General features: G+C 53.1%; 1 protein-coding gene across 1 annotated transcript in view; it reads right to left on the bottom strand.

The window, feature by feature from the left end:
* Positions 1-6,613: 6,613 nt before the first annotated feature.
* Positions 6,614-17,303, bottom strand: part of LOC119955579 (hemicentin-1-like) — a 291,695-nt gene continuing 281,005 nt past the window's right edge. The window contains 2 exon segments of the mRNA XM_038781912.1: positions 6,614-7,233; positions 7,358-7,484. Coding sequence (XP_038637840.1) covers positions 6,876-7,233; positions 7,358-7,484 — 485 coding nt within the window. The 3' untranslated portion in view covers positions 6,614-6,875.

Below are 17,303 nucleotides of genomic sequence, written 5' to 3'. Positions count from 1 at the left end.
GGGGGGGGGGGGGGGGATTCTCCATCCCGCCGCACCAGGATTCTCCGTCCCACCAGCCGCCCAATGGGATTTCCCATTGTGGGCAGCCCCACGCGGTGGGAAATCCCCAGGCCATGGATGTGCCGCTGGAGCAACGGAGAATCCCGACAGCGGAGAATCCAGGAGTGTGGGAATGAAGTGTGACTAAAATGCAAGTAAGAGATTTCTAAGAAAGCCAAAAAAGGGGTGCAGCCTCGGACAACTGAAATGTACGTGGGCCACGGACTCCACAGTAACCCAAAAGACACAGGTATCTTGGGATAGTCAGTGTGCGTATAGAAGACATTCAGACCACTTTGCTATAATAAAAGTTGGCACACATGTTAAAAGTTTATTTTTCTTAATCCCTCACTTTAATGATTCCCTGAACATGTTAGGACCTTGCACAAAGATAAATAAATAGGGGGGAAAAAATAATTTCATCCAGGATTTGTGGCGCTGTTTTACAATAAAAATCATGACTGGCTGTGACTGTTCTGTAATAGTTGTCCCTTCAGACACTGGATCTCACCATTCAGCACAACACATTCCGACGCGTCGGAGCTGCAACGTAAATTACAGCAACAATAATGCAACATTTGTAACAGGAGTGAGGGAGTTAGGAAAAGGTGGAGGGGTGCCTCGGTTAATTAAAGGTGACTTTTGCATGATAAAGAAGGCTAACCCAAGCTCAAGAAACCAGGATATGGAAGTGGTTTGGATGGAGATGAGAAATTATAAAGACAAAAAGTCATAGAACGTTTTGCGGGTGATTTCTAAAGCGTTCTTAAGCCAACCAGAGAGCAGGTTATACTGGAGCTGGTATTGTGTAACAATGTAGGATTAATTAACAACCTCATGGTGGAGGCGTCCCTCGGTAGCAGTGACTATAATATGATTGAATTTTACATTCAGTTTGAGGGAGGGAAGAATGGGTCTAAGACTCGTGCCTTAAATTTAAATAAGGGCAATTATGAGATCATCAAAGCAGAGCGAGAAAAAGCAAATTAGGTTAAGGGATAGATCAAGAGAGGTGGCAAGTATTTATGAGGATACTCCAGAATGCACAGAATAGATACATTCCAACTAGAAAGAAAAATTCTAAGGGGAAAACAGACCACCCGTGGTTAATTAAAAAAATTACAGATAGGATCAAACTAAAAGAAAAGACATATCATTGTGCAAAGATGGGTAGCAGGTCAAAAGACCTGTACCAGCCTCCCCGGACAGGCGCCGGAATGTGGCGACTAGGGGCTTTTCACAGTAACTTCATTGAAGCCTACTCGTGACAATAAGCGACTTTCATTTCATTTTCAAAAGATTGGACAGAGTATAAGAAACAGCAAAGAATGACTAAAAGATTAATAAGGAGGGAAAAAATAAATTGAGAGAAAACTAGCTGGAAATATAAAGAATTTCTACAGATATTTAAAAAGAGTTAACAAGTGCGTGTGTGTGTTTGTTGATCCTGTGTAAAGAGTCTGGGAGGGCAGCACAGTGGTACAGCGGTTAGCACTGCTGCCTCATGGCGCCGAGGTCCCACGTTCAATCCGGCCCCAGGTCACTGTCCTTGTGGAGGTTGCGCATTCTCCCCGTGTTTGCGTGAGTTTCGCCCCCACAACCCAAAGATGAAAAATGAAATAAAATGAAAATCGTTTATTGTCACAAGTAAGCTTCAAATGAAGTTACTGTGAAAAGCCCCTAGTCACCACATTCCGGCGCCTGTTCGGGGAGGCTGGTTCGGGAATGCAGGGTAGGTGGATTGGCCACGCTAAATTGGTCCAAAGGTCCTGACTGACTTCATCCTTGGGTCTTAAAGGAAGTGGCCAGTGGGAGCAACCAATTCATTTTTTCCAATTAAGGGGCAATTTTAGCGTGGCCAATCCACCTAGTCTGCACATCTTTGGGTTCTGGGGGTGAAACCCGCGCAAACATGGGGAGAATGTGCAAACTCCACACGGACAATGACCCAGAGCCGGTATCGAATCTGGGACCTCGGCGCTGTGAGGCAACAGGGCTAACCCACTGTGCCACCGTGCTGCCCGGCCAGTGAGATAGTTGACGCGTTGGTTTTAATTTTCCAAAATTCCCTAGATTCGGGGCAGATTCCATTAGATTGGAAAATAGCAAATGTATCTTTTATTCAAAAACAGAGGGAGACAGAAAGCTGGAAACTATAGCCCAGTTTGTTTAACATCTGTCATAGGGAAAACGTCAGAAGCTATTATGAAAGATTTTATAGCAGGGCACTAGGTAATCAGCCAGAGTTAACATGGTTCTGTAAAATGGAAATCATGTTTAGCCAATTTATGGGAGTTCTTTAAAGAAGTAACATATGCTGTGGATAAAGGGGGACTAGTGAATGCACTGTATTTAGATTCTCAGAAGGCATTTGATAAGGTGCCACATAGACGGTTATTGCAGAAAATCTAAACTCATGGTGTAGCGGGTAACAAACTGGCGCGGATTGAAGATTGGCTGCCGAATAGGATAGAGGGTGGGCATAAATGCAGATGTAGCGAGTGGGGCGCCATGGGGATCAGTTCTGGGATCTCAACTCTTTCCAATTTATATGAATGATTTGGTTGAAGGGGCCGATGGCACGGTTGCTAAATTTACTCATGACGCAGAGGTGGGTCGGAAAGTAAGTTGTGAGCAAACATAAGGAGGCTAAAAAAGGAAAGAGACGGGTTAGGTGAGTGGACAAAAACCTGGTAAATGTATCAGAATGTGCGAAATGTGAAATTGTCCATTTTGGCAGGGAGGATAAAATAGAAGCTTATTATCTAAATGGTGTGAGATTGCAGAGCTCTGGGGCGGGATTCTCCCGCAATTGTCTGGATGGCCTGACGCCGGCGCCGAGAGCAGCGTGAACCACTCTGGCGTCGGACTGACCTGAAGGTGCGGAATCCTCCGCACTTCCGGGGGCTAGGCAGGCACCGGAGGGGTTGGCGCCGCACCAACCGCGCAGAAGGGCCAGCGCGAGTTGCCGCATGTGCAGACTGGCCGGCGTGTTTCCTGCGCATGCGCAGACCGGCCGGCGTGTTTCCTGCGCATGCGCAGACCGGCCGGCGTGTTTCCTGCGCATGCGCAGGGAGGGTTTTCTCCGCACCAGCAATGGCGGAGCCCGACAGAGGCTGGTGCGGAAGGAAAGAGTGCCCCCATGGCACAGGCCCGCCCGCAGATCGGTGGACCCCGATCGCGGGCCAGGCCACCGTGGGGGCCCCTCCCCCGTGGGGCCAGACCCTCCCGTGCCCCCCCTCACCTAGACGGCCTACAAGCTAGGTCCCGCTGTGATGGTCTATGCCCATTTCACGCTGGCGCGACTGGCCAGGAAACGACGGCCGCTCGGCCAACGACTCCCAACTGGTGCAGCGCAAACCCACCCCCGCCCAGAAACCACCGCCGGTGAATATGGCATCCGGCGTCGGAGCGGAGGGGTGGGATTCGCGGCCCCCCCCCCCCCCGGGGATTCTCCGACCCGGCGGGGTGTTGGAGAATCCCACCCCTCAGGTGCAGAGAGGATCTGGGTGTCCTCGTGCATGAATCGCTGAAGGTTAGTCTATGGGTACAGTAGGTAGTTAGGAAAGCTAATGGAATGTTGCTGCTTATTGCTTCAGTTGTACAGGGCATTGCTGATGCCACATCTGGTGTACCGTGCACAGAATTGGTCACCTCATTTCCAGAAAAATGCATTGAAAGCATTGGAAGCAGTTCGGAGAAGGTTTATTAGAATAATACCTGGGATGGACGGCTTGTCTAATGAGGGAAGGTTGGAGAGGCAAGACTTGTGTCTGCTGGAGTGGAGAAGAATAAGAAGCGATTTGGTCAAAGCGTTTAAGATCCTGGGGGTATTGACAGGGTGGATGTGGAGAGGAGGTTTCCTCTTGTGGGAGAATCTAGAACTAGGGGGGGGTCACTGTTTAAAAATAAAGAGAGGCCCATTGAGACGAGGGATGAGGAGAATTATTTTCTCTGAGGGTGGCAAGTCTCTGGAACTTTCCTCCTCAGCAGGCAGTGGAAGCAGAGCCTTTGAATATTTTTAAGGCAGAGCCGGATTGATTCTGGACTCAGGGGGTGAAGGGTTTTTTGGGGGGAGGGGGGCAGGAATGTGGGGTTGAGGTACAATCAGATCAGCCGTGACCTTGTTGAATGGCGGAGCAGGCTTGAGGGGCCGAGTGGCCTACCCCCTGCTCCACGTGTTTGTATGTAACAGTGACAGACATGTCCTTCCACTGGAGTGCGAGTCACAAAGTTCACCGGCTGTAGTGAACCTCTCTGATGAGACGTGGCTGAAGGTGCATTTACAAATAGATTTGGGGATTTTTAAAGAGAGAGAGAGAGAGAGCAGGAAGATGAAGAGTTGGAGCTCACTGGGGCGGCCGAGATGTCGAAAGATCAAACATCAAGGAGAGGAACGCTGCGGCTGGGGGGATCTACTGGAGTAAGAATGCCTCATGTGGTGATATGCATCATTGTAAATACACAAAGGGTTAACGTAAATACACGTAGACTAGATAGACACTAGAGGGAGCACCAGAGACAGGACACATAGACATTCAACCAATAGGTCAGTAAGATAGGACACGACCAATGGGCATTCACGATACACACAGAGGTGACACTACCACAGGGGGGCATTACGCCAACCCATATATAAAGGACACAGCACACATGATCTTCCTCTTTCCAGTGGAGACACTCAGTGAGTACAGACACAGGGTTGATCGAATATCACACCCACCACGTGGATTGTAGCAGACTGGTTCATCAGTCTGAGTAGCTATAGAAGGATTAACAGTAGAGTCGAATCCAAGTAGGAGAATTGTTAATAGTTCAATAAACGTGTTGAAGCTATCTCCACGTCTGAACCTTCCTTTGTCAGAGTGAACATCAAGGAAGCAGCTTATGCTATGCCAAGAGCATAACAAGACATTCGTGTCCTATCTTACTGACCTATTGGTTGAGTGTCTGTGTGTCATGTCTCTGGTGCTCCCTCTCGTGTCTATCTAGTCTACGTGTATTTACATTAACCCCTTGTGTATTTACAGTGATGCGTATCACCACACCTCATTCCTCCTGAGTGAGGTCACAGGTGCTGAACTATCTCATTTATGGCCCTTTCAGAGGCATAAGTTGCAAATGAACAACCTGCTCAAACCACAGAGTCGCTGTACCACACAAATCCTCAGTGAATCGACCCCCTCACTGTGTTATCCTGTCACACACCCTGAGAGAGGGAGAGAGAGAGCACTCTTTCAAACCAGGCTGGCTGGTTATGTGTTAAAACAAAAACGCACGGGGAAACATTGGCAATTTAAAAGTAAAAGGAAACCCCTTTTGGGAGTGGGTGAAAGATTGCCTGTGGCAGTTCGGTCAAATCGGTCAACGGGCAGCACGGTAGCATTGTAGATAGCACAATTGCTTCACAGCTCCAGGGTCCCAGGTTCGATTCCCGGCTTGGATCACTCTCTGTGCGGAGTCTGCACGTCCTCCCCGTGTGTGCGTGGGTTTGCTCCGGGTGCTCCGGTTTCCTCCCACAGTCCAAAGATGTGCAGGTTAGGTGGATTGGCCATGCTAAATTGCCCTTAGTGTCCAAAATTGCCCTTAGTGTTGGGTGGGGTTACTGGGTTATGGGGATAGGGTGGAGGTGTAGACCTTGGGTCGGGTGCTCTTTCCAAGAGCCGGTGCAGACTCGATGGGCCGAATGGCCTCCTTCTGCACTGTGAATTCTATGATATGATAAAATCCAAGCCCGGCTAAGTGTTCGCCAGGGTTTCTTTGGTTAATATTAAAGTCTGCCGCGATTTGACTGGAGCCGTGCGTCTCAACCTTCTGCTAAAGGGGTGGCAGGTCCATGGAGAGCTTGTTCAGTCTGAGATAGCAACGCTTTGCTGACAGACGCATCAGTTATCCTGACCCACTGGGCAGGTGGCACTCGCCAGGGTTCAGTGGCTCCTCATCAGCTCTTGGGCCAGTTTGCCGATGTGGTGCTCAGTGCTTTGAAATGGCAGCTCTTCCTCCTTGCTCTCCTGTCCCTTGCCTAGTTGACCCGAGGAGCGGTGGCTGGGTGTGAGTGGGTGGGGAGGGGGGGGGGGGGCATAGTAGTGGACAGGGGGAACAGCACCTTCTCAAACCACAGTGTAGAACCTGGGGATGGCTTAGGCCAGGACCCTCAGTGGGTGACTAGCAGTGTTGGCCTGAAGGACATTCCAAAATGATTGGGGGATTTACTTCGAAAAGGTAAACATTAACCGTCACAGTGTCCCCGACATCAACCCAACCCAACCCAAGCAGATTTACAGAATTCAGTTCCACATTGGGGATGAAATCGTCTGGGAAGATGGCCCACCGCTACGACATATGGGCGTCACGGTAGCACAGTGGTTAGCACAGTTGCGTCACAGCTCCAGGGTCCCAGGTTCGGTTCCCGGCTCGGGTCACTGTCTGTGCGGAGTCTGCGCGCCCTCCCCGTGTCCGCGTGGGTTCCCTCCGGGTCCTCCGGTTTCCTCCCACGGTCCAAAAGATGTGCGGGTTAGGGTGGATTGGCCGTGCTAAAATTGTCCTTAAGTGTCCAAAAAGGTTAGATGGGGTTACGGGAATGGGGTGGAGGATTGGGCTTAGGTAGGGTGATCGTTCCGTGGGCCAGTGCCGACTCAGTGGGCCGAATGGCCTCCTTCTGCACTGTAAATTCTATGATCTATTACCACAAGACAGGAAAGAACAGGCCTCTGAAGGCCTAACACCAGGTGGAAAAATAATGAACAACCTTAATTTTGCACGAGAGTAAAAGAATACAAATTAGCATCAAGACATTTGCCGACAAGACGCTGCTGCCTCAGAAGAAGCTTCCTGTCTCAGTAAGGGTACGGGGACACCGCTATAACGATGACAAAGACACTCTGGTATTTCAGTGTCCATTGCTCGCTGTAGGTGGCAGCTCGCACTTTCAGGCGGTACACCTCGGGTTCGGCCAGCGGGCGCAGCGTATGCACGATGCCCCGACCCTCCTCGGTGCGGATGGCGAAGGGGCTCGCCGCGTCCTGCTCGATGGCGGTGAAGTTGGTCCGGCTCTGCAGCTTGCCGCCTTCCGAGAATGCCGAGAGCCGGACCACGTCATGCTTGGCCGAGATGCCACGAGGGAGGGTCAGCAGCTTGTACTGGAAAGCCAGGGGTCCCGCTGAGCACTGCAGGATACAGCGGCGGAAACAGGTCCTGGAGAGTGGGGGTGGGGGGGGGGGGGGGAAAGGAGAGACAGAGAGAGGGAGACGGCCGTGAGTTTCAGGCTGAGAAGAACAAGGACACCTTCCGAAGCGGCAAACTGGATTTGTCCTCTTACCCTGGACGCGTTCCCCTGCGGTAGGTAGCTGGACACGGCGTATCGATACACTGGTGGCTGCCTCTGGTATTAAAACACATCTGGTTCAGTCCACACTTAATATTCTGTTCCTGACATTCGTCAATATCTGAAGTAAAGAAGGGAATCTGATTGGCGGGGTTTCAAAGTTAATAAGAAGGTAGGCACAGTTCAACATTTTTAACAAAAGGCAATTGGCCCAACGATGCTCTTAAGATCATAACAAATAGGAGCTGAAGTCGGCCATTCAGCCCATCAAGCCTGCTCGGCATCCGGCTAATCCGATCAACTCCACATTCTTGTTGTGCCCCCATAACCCCTTGTCGATCGGAAATCTCTCTGACTCAGCGTTGAATATATTCAATGAGCCAACCTCCCCTGCCCTCCATGGGAGAGAGTCCCAACTTCTAACCACCCTCTGAGGGAAGATGTTCCTCCTCTTCCATCTTAAATGGGAGGGCCCTTATTGTTAAACTGTCACCCCCTCGTTCTAGATTCTTCCGTGTGGGGAAACATTCTCCCAGCATCGACCCTCTCGAGCTCCCTCAGAATCTCACATGTTTCACAACAAGGTCGTCGCTGGTTCTGCTCAACTCCAATCAGTCCGGGCCTAACCTGCTCAACGTTTCTTCACCAGACTTCATCCCAGGAATCAGCCGAATGAATCTTTTCTGACCAAGGTTCCTTAGACATCACCTTCCAGGCCCACAACAGCTACCATCTAGATGGACAAGAGCAGCAGATACCCGGGAACCCCACCACCTGGTGGTTCCCCACCAAGTCAGACTTGGAAATATATTGGCCGTTCCTTCGCTGTCGCTGGGACAAAATCCTGGAACACCCTCCCTGACAGCACAGTGGGTGTACCTACACCTGAAGGACTGCAGCGGTTCAAGAAGGCAGCTCACCACCACCTTCTCAAGGGCAACTAGGGATGGGCAATAAATGCTGGGGCCTAACCAGAGACACCTACATCTCGTAAAATAATATGAAAAAAGTATAGACACGGACTGTCACAGACAATCGCAGACTATTACAGGCAGTCACAGACACAGTCATATACAAACAGTAATATACAGACACAGTCAGTCACATATAGATACAGGCTGCCACAGACAATCACAGACCGTTGCAAAGAAAAACAGACAGTGACAGGCAGTCTCATGCAGATAGTCAAGCGTACATAAAAACAGTCGCTAACAGACACACAGTCAAATACAGTCACTTACAAACACAGGCAGTCACATACAGAGACACTCGGATACAGATACAGACACATAAAACACAGATGCAGACAGCTTCATACCGGCACAGGTATCACATATATACACACAGCCATATACACACACAACCATATACACACAGCCATAAACACACACAGCCATATACACACACAGCCATATACACACACAGCCATATACACACACAGCCATATACACACACAGCCATATACACACACAGCCATATACACACACAGCCATATACACACACAGCCATATACACACACAGCCATAAACACACACAGCCATATACACACACAGCCATATACACACACAGCCATATACACACACAGCCATATACACACACAGCCATATACACACACAGCCATATACACACACAGCCATATACACACGCAGCCATATACACACACAGCCATATACACACACAGCCATATACACACACAGCCATATACAGACACAGACAGTCAAATACAGACACAGGTATTCACATATGTGACACAGACAATTTCAAAGCAGTCACAGGCTGACACAGAGAGTGTTGAACAGACACAGGCAGTCACATGGCAACAGAGAAAGTCAGAGGCAATCACGGACAGATGCGGACAATCAAATATAGACACAGTCAGATACAGACACAGACATCCAGATACAGACAGAGAAGCGACATACAGACACAGTCACATACAGACAGATACTGTCACAGAGAGTCACATACAGACACAGTCACATACAGACAGATACTGTCACAGAGAGTCACATACAGACACAGTCACATACAGACAGATACTGTCACAGAGAGTCACATACAGACACAGTTACATACAGACAGATACTGTCACAGAGAATCACATACAGACACAGTCACATACAGACAGATACTGTCACAGAGAATCACATACAGACACAGTCACATACAGACAGATACTGTCACAGAGAGTCACATACAGACACAGAGGGCGCGATTCTCCGCACCCCACGCTGGGGGGGAAAATCGTGGAGGGCCGGGCGAATCACGCCACGCCACCGTGGCACCCCTCGCAATTCTCCCACCCCCCCAAAATGGCGTGTCGTATTTTTCGACAGGCCGCTCGGAGAATCGCCGCTCGCCGTTTCTCACGGCGACTGCCGATTCTCCAGCCCAGATGGGCCGAGTGGCCTGCCAAACCCGACCGGTTCACGCCGGCGGCAAACACACCTGGTCGCTGCCGGCGTGAACAGCGCCGACCGGTGTTTGTGGGGCCTGTGTGGGGCGGAGGGAGGATCGAGCACCACGGGCGTGCTAAGGAGATGTCTGGCCCGCAATCGGTGCCCACCGATTGTCGGGCCGGCGTCTGTAAACGACGCACTCTTTTCCCTCCGCCGCCCCGCAAGATCAAGCCGCCATGTCTTGCGGGGCGGGGGAGGGGAGGGGAAGACGGCAACTGCGCAAGCGTCAAGGCCCGGCGCCCGAGATTCACGCGCCGCCGCTCCTAGCCCCCCCCCCCCCCCCCCGGGGGGAAGAATAGGGGGCGAGGAACGGCCTCCGACGCCGTAGTGAAACACTCCGGGTTTCACTCCGGCGTCGGATGTTTGTTTCCCGATGGGGGAATTCTGCCGAGACAGTCATATACAGATAGAGACAGACTCAGACAGACAGAGACAGTCACATGCAGATAGTCAAATACAGAGAGACATTCAGACGCAGACAGTCACATATAGATACATTTTGGCACATACAGACAAAGACAGCCGCATACAGACACAGACAGTCGCCTACAGTCACAAACCAACACAGACTATCACATACTATCACAGGCAGTCACATACTATCACAGGCAGACAGTCACATACAGACACAGTCACAGTGACATACGTACACAAATACAACAATCACATATACACACAGTCACAAAGACTCACATACAGACACGGATTCACAGATAGTCACACAATCACAGAAAGGCACAAACACTGACACACAGATGCTGACAAGCAGACAGACGCTGACAAACAGACGCTGACAGACAGACAGACGCTGACATGCAGACGGACGCTGACAGACAGACAGATGCTGACAAGCAGACACCGACAGATGCTGACAGACAGACAGATGCTGACAGGCAGATGCTGACAGCAGACGCTGACAGGCAGACAGATGCTGACAGACAGATGCTGGCAAACAGACGCTGACAGACGCTGATAGACAGACAGATTCTGACTGACAGACGCTGACAGACGGACGCTGACGGACAGACTCTGACAGACGCTGATAGACAGACAGATTCTGACAGACAGACGCTGACAGACAGACGCTGACAGACACACGCTGACAGACAGACGCTGACAGACACACGCTGACAGACAGACGCTGCCAGACAGACGCTGCCAGACAGACGCTGACAGACAGACGCTGACAGACAGACGCTGACAGACAGACGCTGACAGAGACGCGCTGACAGACAGACGCTGACAGGCAGACGCTGACAGACAGACGCTGACAGACAGACGCTGACAGACAGATTCTGACAGACAGACGCTGACAGGCAGACGCTGACAGACAGACGCTGCCAGACAGACGCTGACAGACAGACGCTGACAGACAGACGCTGACAGACGCTGCCAGACAGACGCTGACAGACAGATTCTGACAGACAGACGCTGACAGGCAGACGCTGACAGACAGACGCTGACAGACAGACGCTGACAGACGCTGCCAGACAGACGCTGACAGACAGACGCTGACAGACAGACAGACAGACGCTGACAGACAGACGCTGACAGACAGACGCTGACAGGCAGACGCTGACAGACAGACGCTGACAGACAGATGCTGACAGACAGACGCTGATAGATGGACGCTGACAGACAGACAGGCAGACGCTGACAGACACACGCTGACAGACAGACGCTGACAGGCGCTAATAGACAGATGCTGACAGGCAGACGCTGACAGACAGACGCTGACAGGCAGACGCTGGCAGACAGACGCTGACAGGCAGACGCTGACAGGCAGGCACTGACAGGCAGACGCTGACAGACAGACGCTGACAGACAGACGCTGACAGACAGACGCTGACAGATAGACAGACGCTGAAAGATGGACGCTGACAGACAGACGCTGACAGACAGACGCTGACAGACAGACGCTGACAGACAGACGCTGACAGGCAGACGCGGACAGGCAGGCACTGACAGGCAGACGCTGACAGACAGACGATGACAGACAGACAGACGCTGACAGGCAGACGCTGACAGGCAGACGCAGACAGACAGGCGGACGCTGACAGGCAGACACTGACAGGCAGACACTGACAGGCAGATGCTGACAGACAGACGATGACAGACAGACGCTGACAGGCAGACACTGACAGGCAGACGCTGACAGGCAGACGCAGACAGACAGGCGGACGCTGACAGGCAGACACTGACAGGCAGACACTGACAGGCAGACGCTGACAGACAGACGCTGACAGGCAGACGCTGACAGGCAGACGCAGACAGACAGGCGGACGCTGACAGGCAGACACTGACAGGCGGACGCTGACAGGCAGACACAGACAGGCAGACACTGACAGACAGACGCTGACACAGACGCTGACAGACAGACGCTGACAGACAGACGCTGACAGACAGACGCTGACAGGCAGACGCTGACAGACAGATGCTGACAGACAGACAGACGCTGAGAGGCAGGCGCTGATAGATGGACGCTGACAGACAGACAGGCAGACGCTGACAGGCAGACGCTGACAGGCAGACGCTGACAGACAGACGCTGACAGACAGACGCTGACAGACAGACGCTGACAGAGACGCGCTGACAGACAGACGCTGACAGGCAGACGCTGACAGACAGACGCTGACAGACAGACGCTGACAGACAGATTCTGACAGACAGACGCTGACAGGCAGACGCTGACAGACAGACGCTGACAGGCAGACGCTGACAGACAGACGCTGACAGACAGACGCTGACAGACAGACGCTGACAGACAGACGCTGACAGACAGACGCTGACAGGCAGACGCTGACAGACAGACGCTGACAGACAGACGCTGACAGGCAGACACTGACAAACGCTGACAGGCAGACAGATGCTGACAGACAGATGCTGGCAGACAGACGCTGACAGACGCTGATAGACAGACAGATTCTGACTGACAGACGCTGACAGACAGATTCTGACAGACAGACTCTGACAGACAGACGCTGACAGACAGACGCTGACAGACAGATTCTGACAGACAGATTCTGACAGACAGATTCTGACAGACAGATTCTGACAGACAGATTCTGACAGACAGACGCTGACAGACCGACGCTGACAGACAGACTCTGACAGACAGACGCTGACAGACACACGCTGGCAGACAGACGCTGACAGACAGACGCTGACAGACAGATTCTGACAGATTCTGACAGACAGATTCTGACAGACAGATTCTGACAGACAGATTCTGACAGACAGGCGCTGGCAGACAGACGCTGTCAGGCGCTAATAGACAGACGCTGACAGACAGACGCTGACAGACCGACGCTGACAGGCAGACGCTGACAGACAGACGTTGACAGACAGACGCTGACAGACAGACGCTGACAGACAGACGCTGACACAGACGCTGACAGACAGACGCTGACAGACAGACGCTGACAGACAGACGCTGACAGACAGACGCTGACAGGCAGACGCTGACAGACAGATGCTGACAGACAGATGCTGACAGACGGGCGCTGGCAGACAGACGCTGACAGGCGCTAATAGACAGACGCTGACAGACAGACAGAAGCTGACAGACAGACACTGACAGGCGGACGCTGACAGGCAGACGCTGACAGACAGAAGCTGACAGACAGACAGACGCTGAGAGGCAGGCGCTGATAGATGGACGCTGACAGACAGACAGGCAGACGCTGACAGGCAGACGCTGACAGGCAGGCGCTGTCAGATGGACGCTGACAGACAGACAGGCAGACGCTGACAGGACAGACGCTGACAGACAGATGCTAACAGGCAGATGCTGACAGACGCTGACAGGCAGACGCTGACAGGCAGACGCTGACAGGCAGACAGACACTGACAGACGGACGCTGACAGATGGACGCTGACAGATGGACGCTGACAGACAGACACTGACAGGCAGACAGACACTGACAGACGGACGCTGACAAGCAGACGCTGACAGACAGACAGACGCTGACAAGCAGATGCTGACAAACAGACGCTGACAGACAGACAGACGCTGACAGACACACGCTGACAGACACACGCTGACAGACGCTGACAGACAGACGCTGACAGACAGACGCTGACAGACGCTGACAGACACACGCTGACAGACGCTGACAGACAGACGCTGACATAACGACGCTGACAGACCGACGCTGACAGACAGACGCTGACAGACAGACGCTGACAGACAGATGCTGACAGACAGACGCTGACAGACAGACACTGACAGACAGACGCTGACAGACAGACGCTGACAGACAGACGCTGACAGACGCTGACAGATAGACGCTGACAGACCGACGCTGACAGACCGACGCTGACAGACAGACGCTGACAGACAGACGCTGACAGACAGACGCTGACAGACAGACGCTGACAGACAGACGCTGACAGACAGATGCTGACAGACAGATTCTGACAGATGGACGCTGACAGAAAGACCCTGACAGGCAGACGCTGACAGGCAGACGCTGACAGGCGGGCGCTGGCAGACAGGCGCTAATAGACAGACGCTGACAGACAGACGCTGACAGATAGACAGACGCTGAAAGATGGACGCTGACAGACAGACGCTGACAGACAGACGCTGACAGACAGACGCTGACAGACAGACGCTGACAGACAGACGCTGACAGACAGACGCTGACAGACAGACGCTGACAGGCAGACGCTGACAGACAGACGCTGACAGACAGACGCTGACAGACAGACGCTGACAGACAGACGCTGACAGACAGACGCTGACAGACAGACGCTGACAGGCAGACGCTGACAGGCAGACGCTGACAGGCAGACGCTGACAGACAGACGCTGACAGACAGACGCTGACAGACAGACGCTGACAGACAGACGCTGACAGACAGACGGTGACAGGCGGACGCTGACAGGCAGACGCTGACAGGCAGACGCTGACAGGCAGACGCTGACAGACAGACGCTGACAGACAGACGCTGACAGACAGACGCTGACAGACAGACGCTGACAGACAGACGCTGACAGGCAGACGCTGACAGACAGACGCTGACAGGCAGACGCTGACAGGCAGACGCTGACAGGCAGACGCTGACAGACAGACGCTGACAGGCAGACGCTGACAGACAGACGCTGACAGATAGACAGACGCTGAAAGATGGACGCTGACAGACAGACGCTGACAGACAGACGCTGACAGACAGACGCTGACAGACAGACGCTGACAGGCAGACGCGGACAGGCAGGCACTGACAGGCAGACGCTGACAGACAGACGATGACAGACAGACAGACGCTGACAGGCAGACGCTGACAGGCAGACGCAGACAGACAGGTGGACGCTGACAGGCAGACACTGACAGGCAGACACTGACAGGCAGATGCTGACAGACAGACGATGACAGACAGACGCTGACAGGCAGACACTGACAGGCAGACGCTGACAGGCAGACGCAGACAGACAGGCGGACGCTGACAGGCAGACACTGACAGGCAGACACTGACAGGCAGACGCTGACAGACAGACGCTGACAGGCAGACGCTGACAGGCAGACGCAGACAGACAGGCGGACGCTGACAGGCAGACACTGACAGGCGGACGCTGACAGGCAGACACAGACAGGCAGACACTGACAGACAGACGCTGACACAGACGCTGACAGACAGACGCTGACAGACAGACGCTGACAGACAGACGCTGACAGGCAGACGCTGACAGACAGATGCTGACAGACAGACAGACGCTGAGAGGCAGGCGCTGATAGATGGACGCTGACAGACAGACAGGCAGACGCTGACAGGCAGACGCTGACAGGCAGACGCTGACAGACAGACGCTGACAGACAGACGCTGACAGACAGACGCTGACAGAGACGCGCTGACAGACAGACGCTGACAGACAGACGCTGACAGACAGACGCTGACAGACAGACGCTGACAGACAGATTCTGACAGACAGACGCTGACAGGCAGACGCTGACAGACAGACGCTGACAGGCAGACGCTGACAGACAGACGCTGACAGACAGACGCTGACAGACAGACGCTGACAGACAGACGCTGACAGACAGACGCTGACAGACAGACGCTGACAGGCAGACGCTGACAGACAGACGCTGACAGACAGACGCTGACAGGCAGACACTGACAAACGCTGACAGGCAGACAGATGCTGACAGACAGATGCTGGCAGACAGACGCTGACAGACGCTGATAGACAGACAGATTCTGACTGACAGACGCTGACAGACAGATTCTGACAGACAGACTCTGACAGACAGACGCTGACAGACAGACGCTGACAGACAGATTCTGACAGACAGATTCTGACAGACAGATTCTGACAGACAGACGCTGACAGACCGACGCTGACAGACAGACGCTGACAGACAGACTCTGACAGACAGACGCTGACAGACACACGCTGGCAGACAGACGCTGACAGACAGACGCTGACAGACAGATTCTGACAGATTCTGACAGACAGATTCTGACAGACAGATTCTGACAGACAGATTCTGACAGACAGGCGCTGGCAGACAGACGCTGTCAGGCGCTAATAGACAGACGCTGACAGACAGACGCTGACAGACCGACGCTGACAGGCAGACGCTGACAGACAGACGTTGACAGACAGACGCTGACAGACAGACGCTGACAGACAGACGCTGACACAGACGCTGACAGACAGACGCTGACAGACAGACGCTGACAGACAGACGCTGACAGGCAGACGCTGACAGACAGATGCTGACAGACAGATGCTGACAGACGGGCGCTGGCAGACAGACGCTGACAGGCGCTAATAGACAGACGCTGACAGACAGACAGAAGCTGACAGACAGACACTCACAGGCGGACGCTGACAGGCAGACGCTGACAGACAGAAGCTGACAGACAGACAGACGCTGAGAGGCAGGCGCTGATAGATGGACGCTGACAGACAGACAGGCAGACGCTGACAGGCAGACGCTGACAGGCAGGCGCTGTCAGATGGACGCTGACAGACAGACAGGCAGACACTGACAGGACAGACGCTGACAGACAGATGCTAACAGGCAGATGCTGACAGACGCTGACAGGCAGACGCTGACAGGCAGACGCTGACAGGCAGACAGACACTGACAGACGGACGCTGACAGATGGACGCTGACAGATGGACGCTGACAGACAGACACTGACAGGCAGACAGACACTGACAGACGGACGCTGACAAGCAGACGCTGACAGACAGACAGACGCTGACAAGCAGATGCTGACAAACAGACGCTGACAGACAGACAGACGCTGACAGACACACGCTGACAGACACACGCTGACAGACGCTGACAGACAGACGCTGACAGACAGACGCTGACAGACGCTGACAGACACACGCTGACAGACGCTGACAGACAGACGCTGACATAACGACGCTGACAGACCGACGCTGACAGACAGACGCTGACAGACACACGCTGACAGACAGATGCTGACAGACAGACGCTGACAGACAGACGCTGACAGACG

This window comes from Scyliorhinus canicula, chromosome 21, assembly GCF_902713615.1.
Source record: "Scyliorhinus canicula chromosome 21, sScyCan1.1, whole genome shotgun sequence".
In the NCBI taxonomy this organism is placed as follows: domain Eukaryota; kingdom Metazoa; phylum Chordata; class Chondrichthyes; order Carcharhiniformes; family Scyliorhinidae; genus Scyliorhinus; species Scyliorhinus canicula.
The sequence above is the reverse complement of the archived record's forward strand: the minus strand, read 5'-3'. Positions and strand labels throughout refer to the sequence as shown.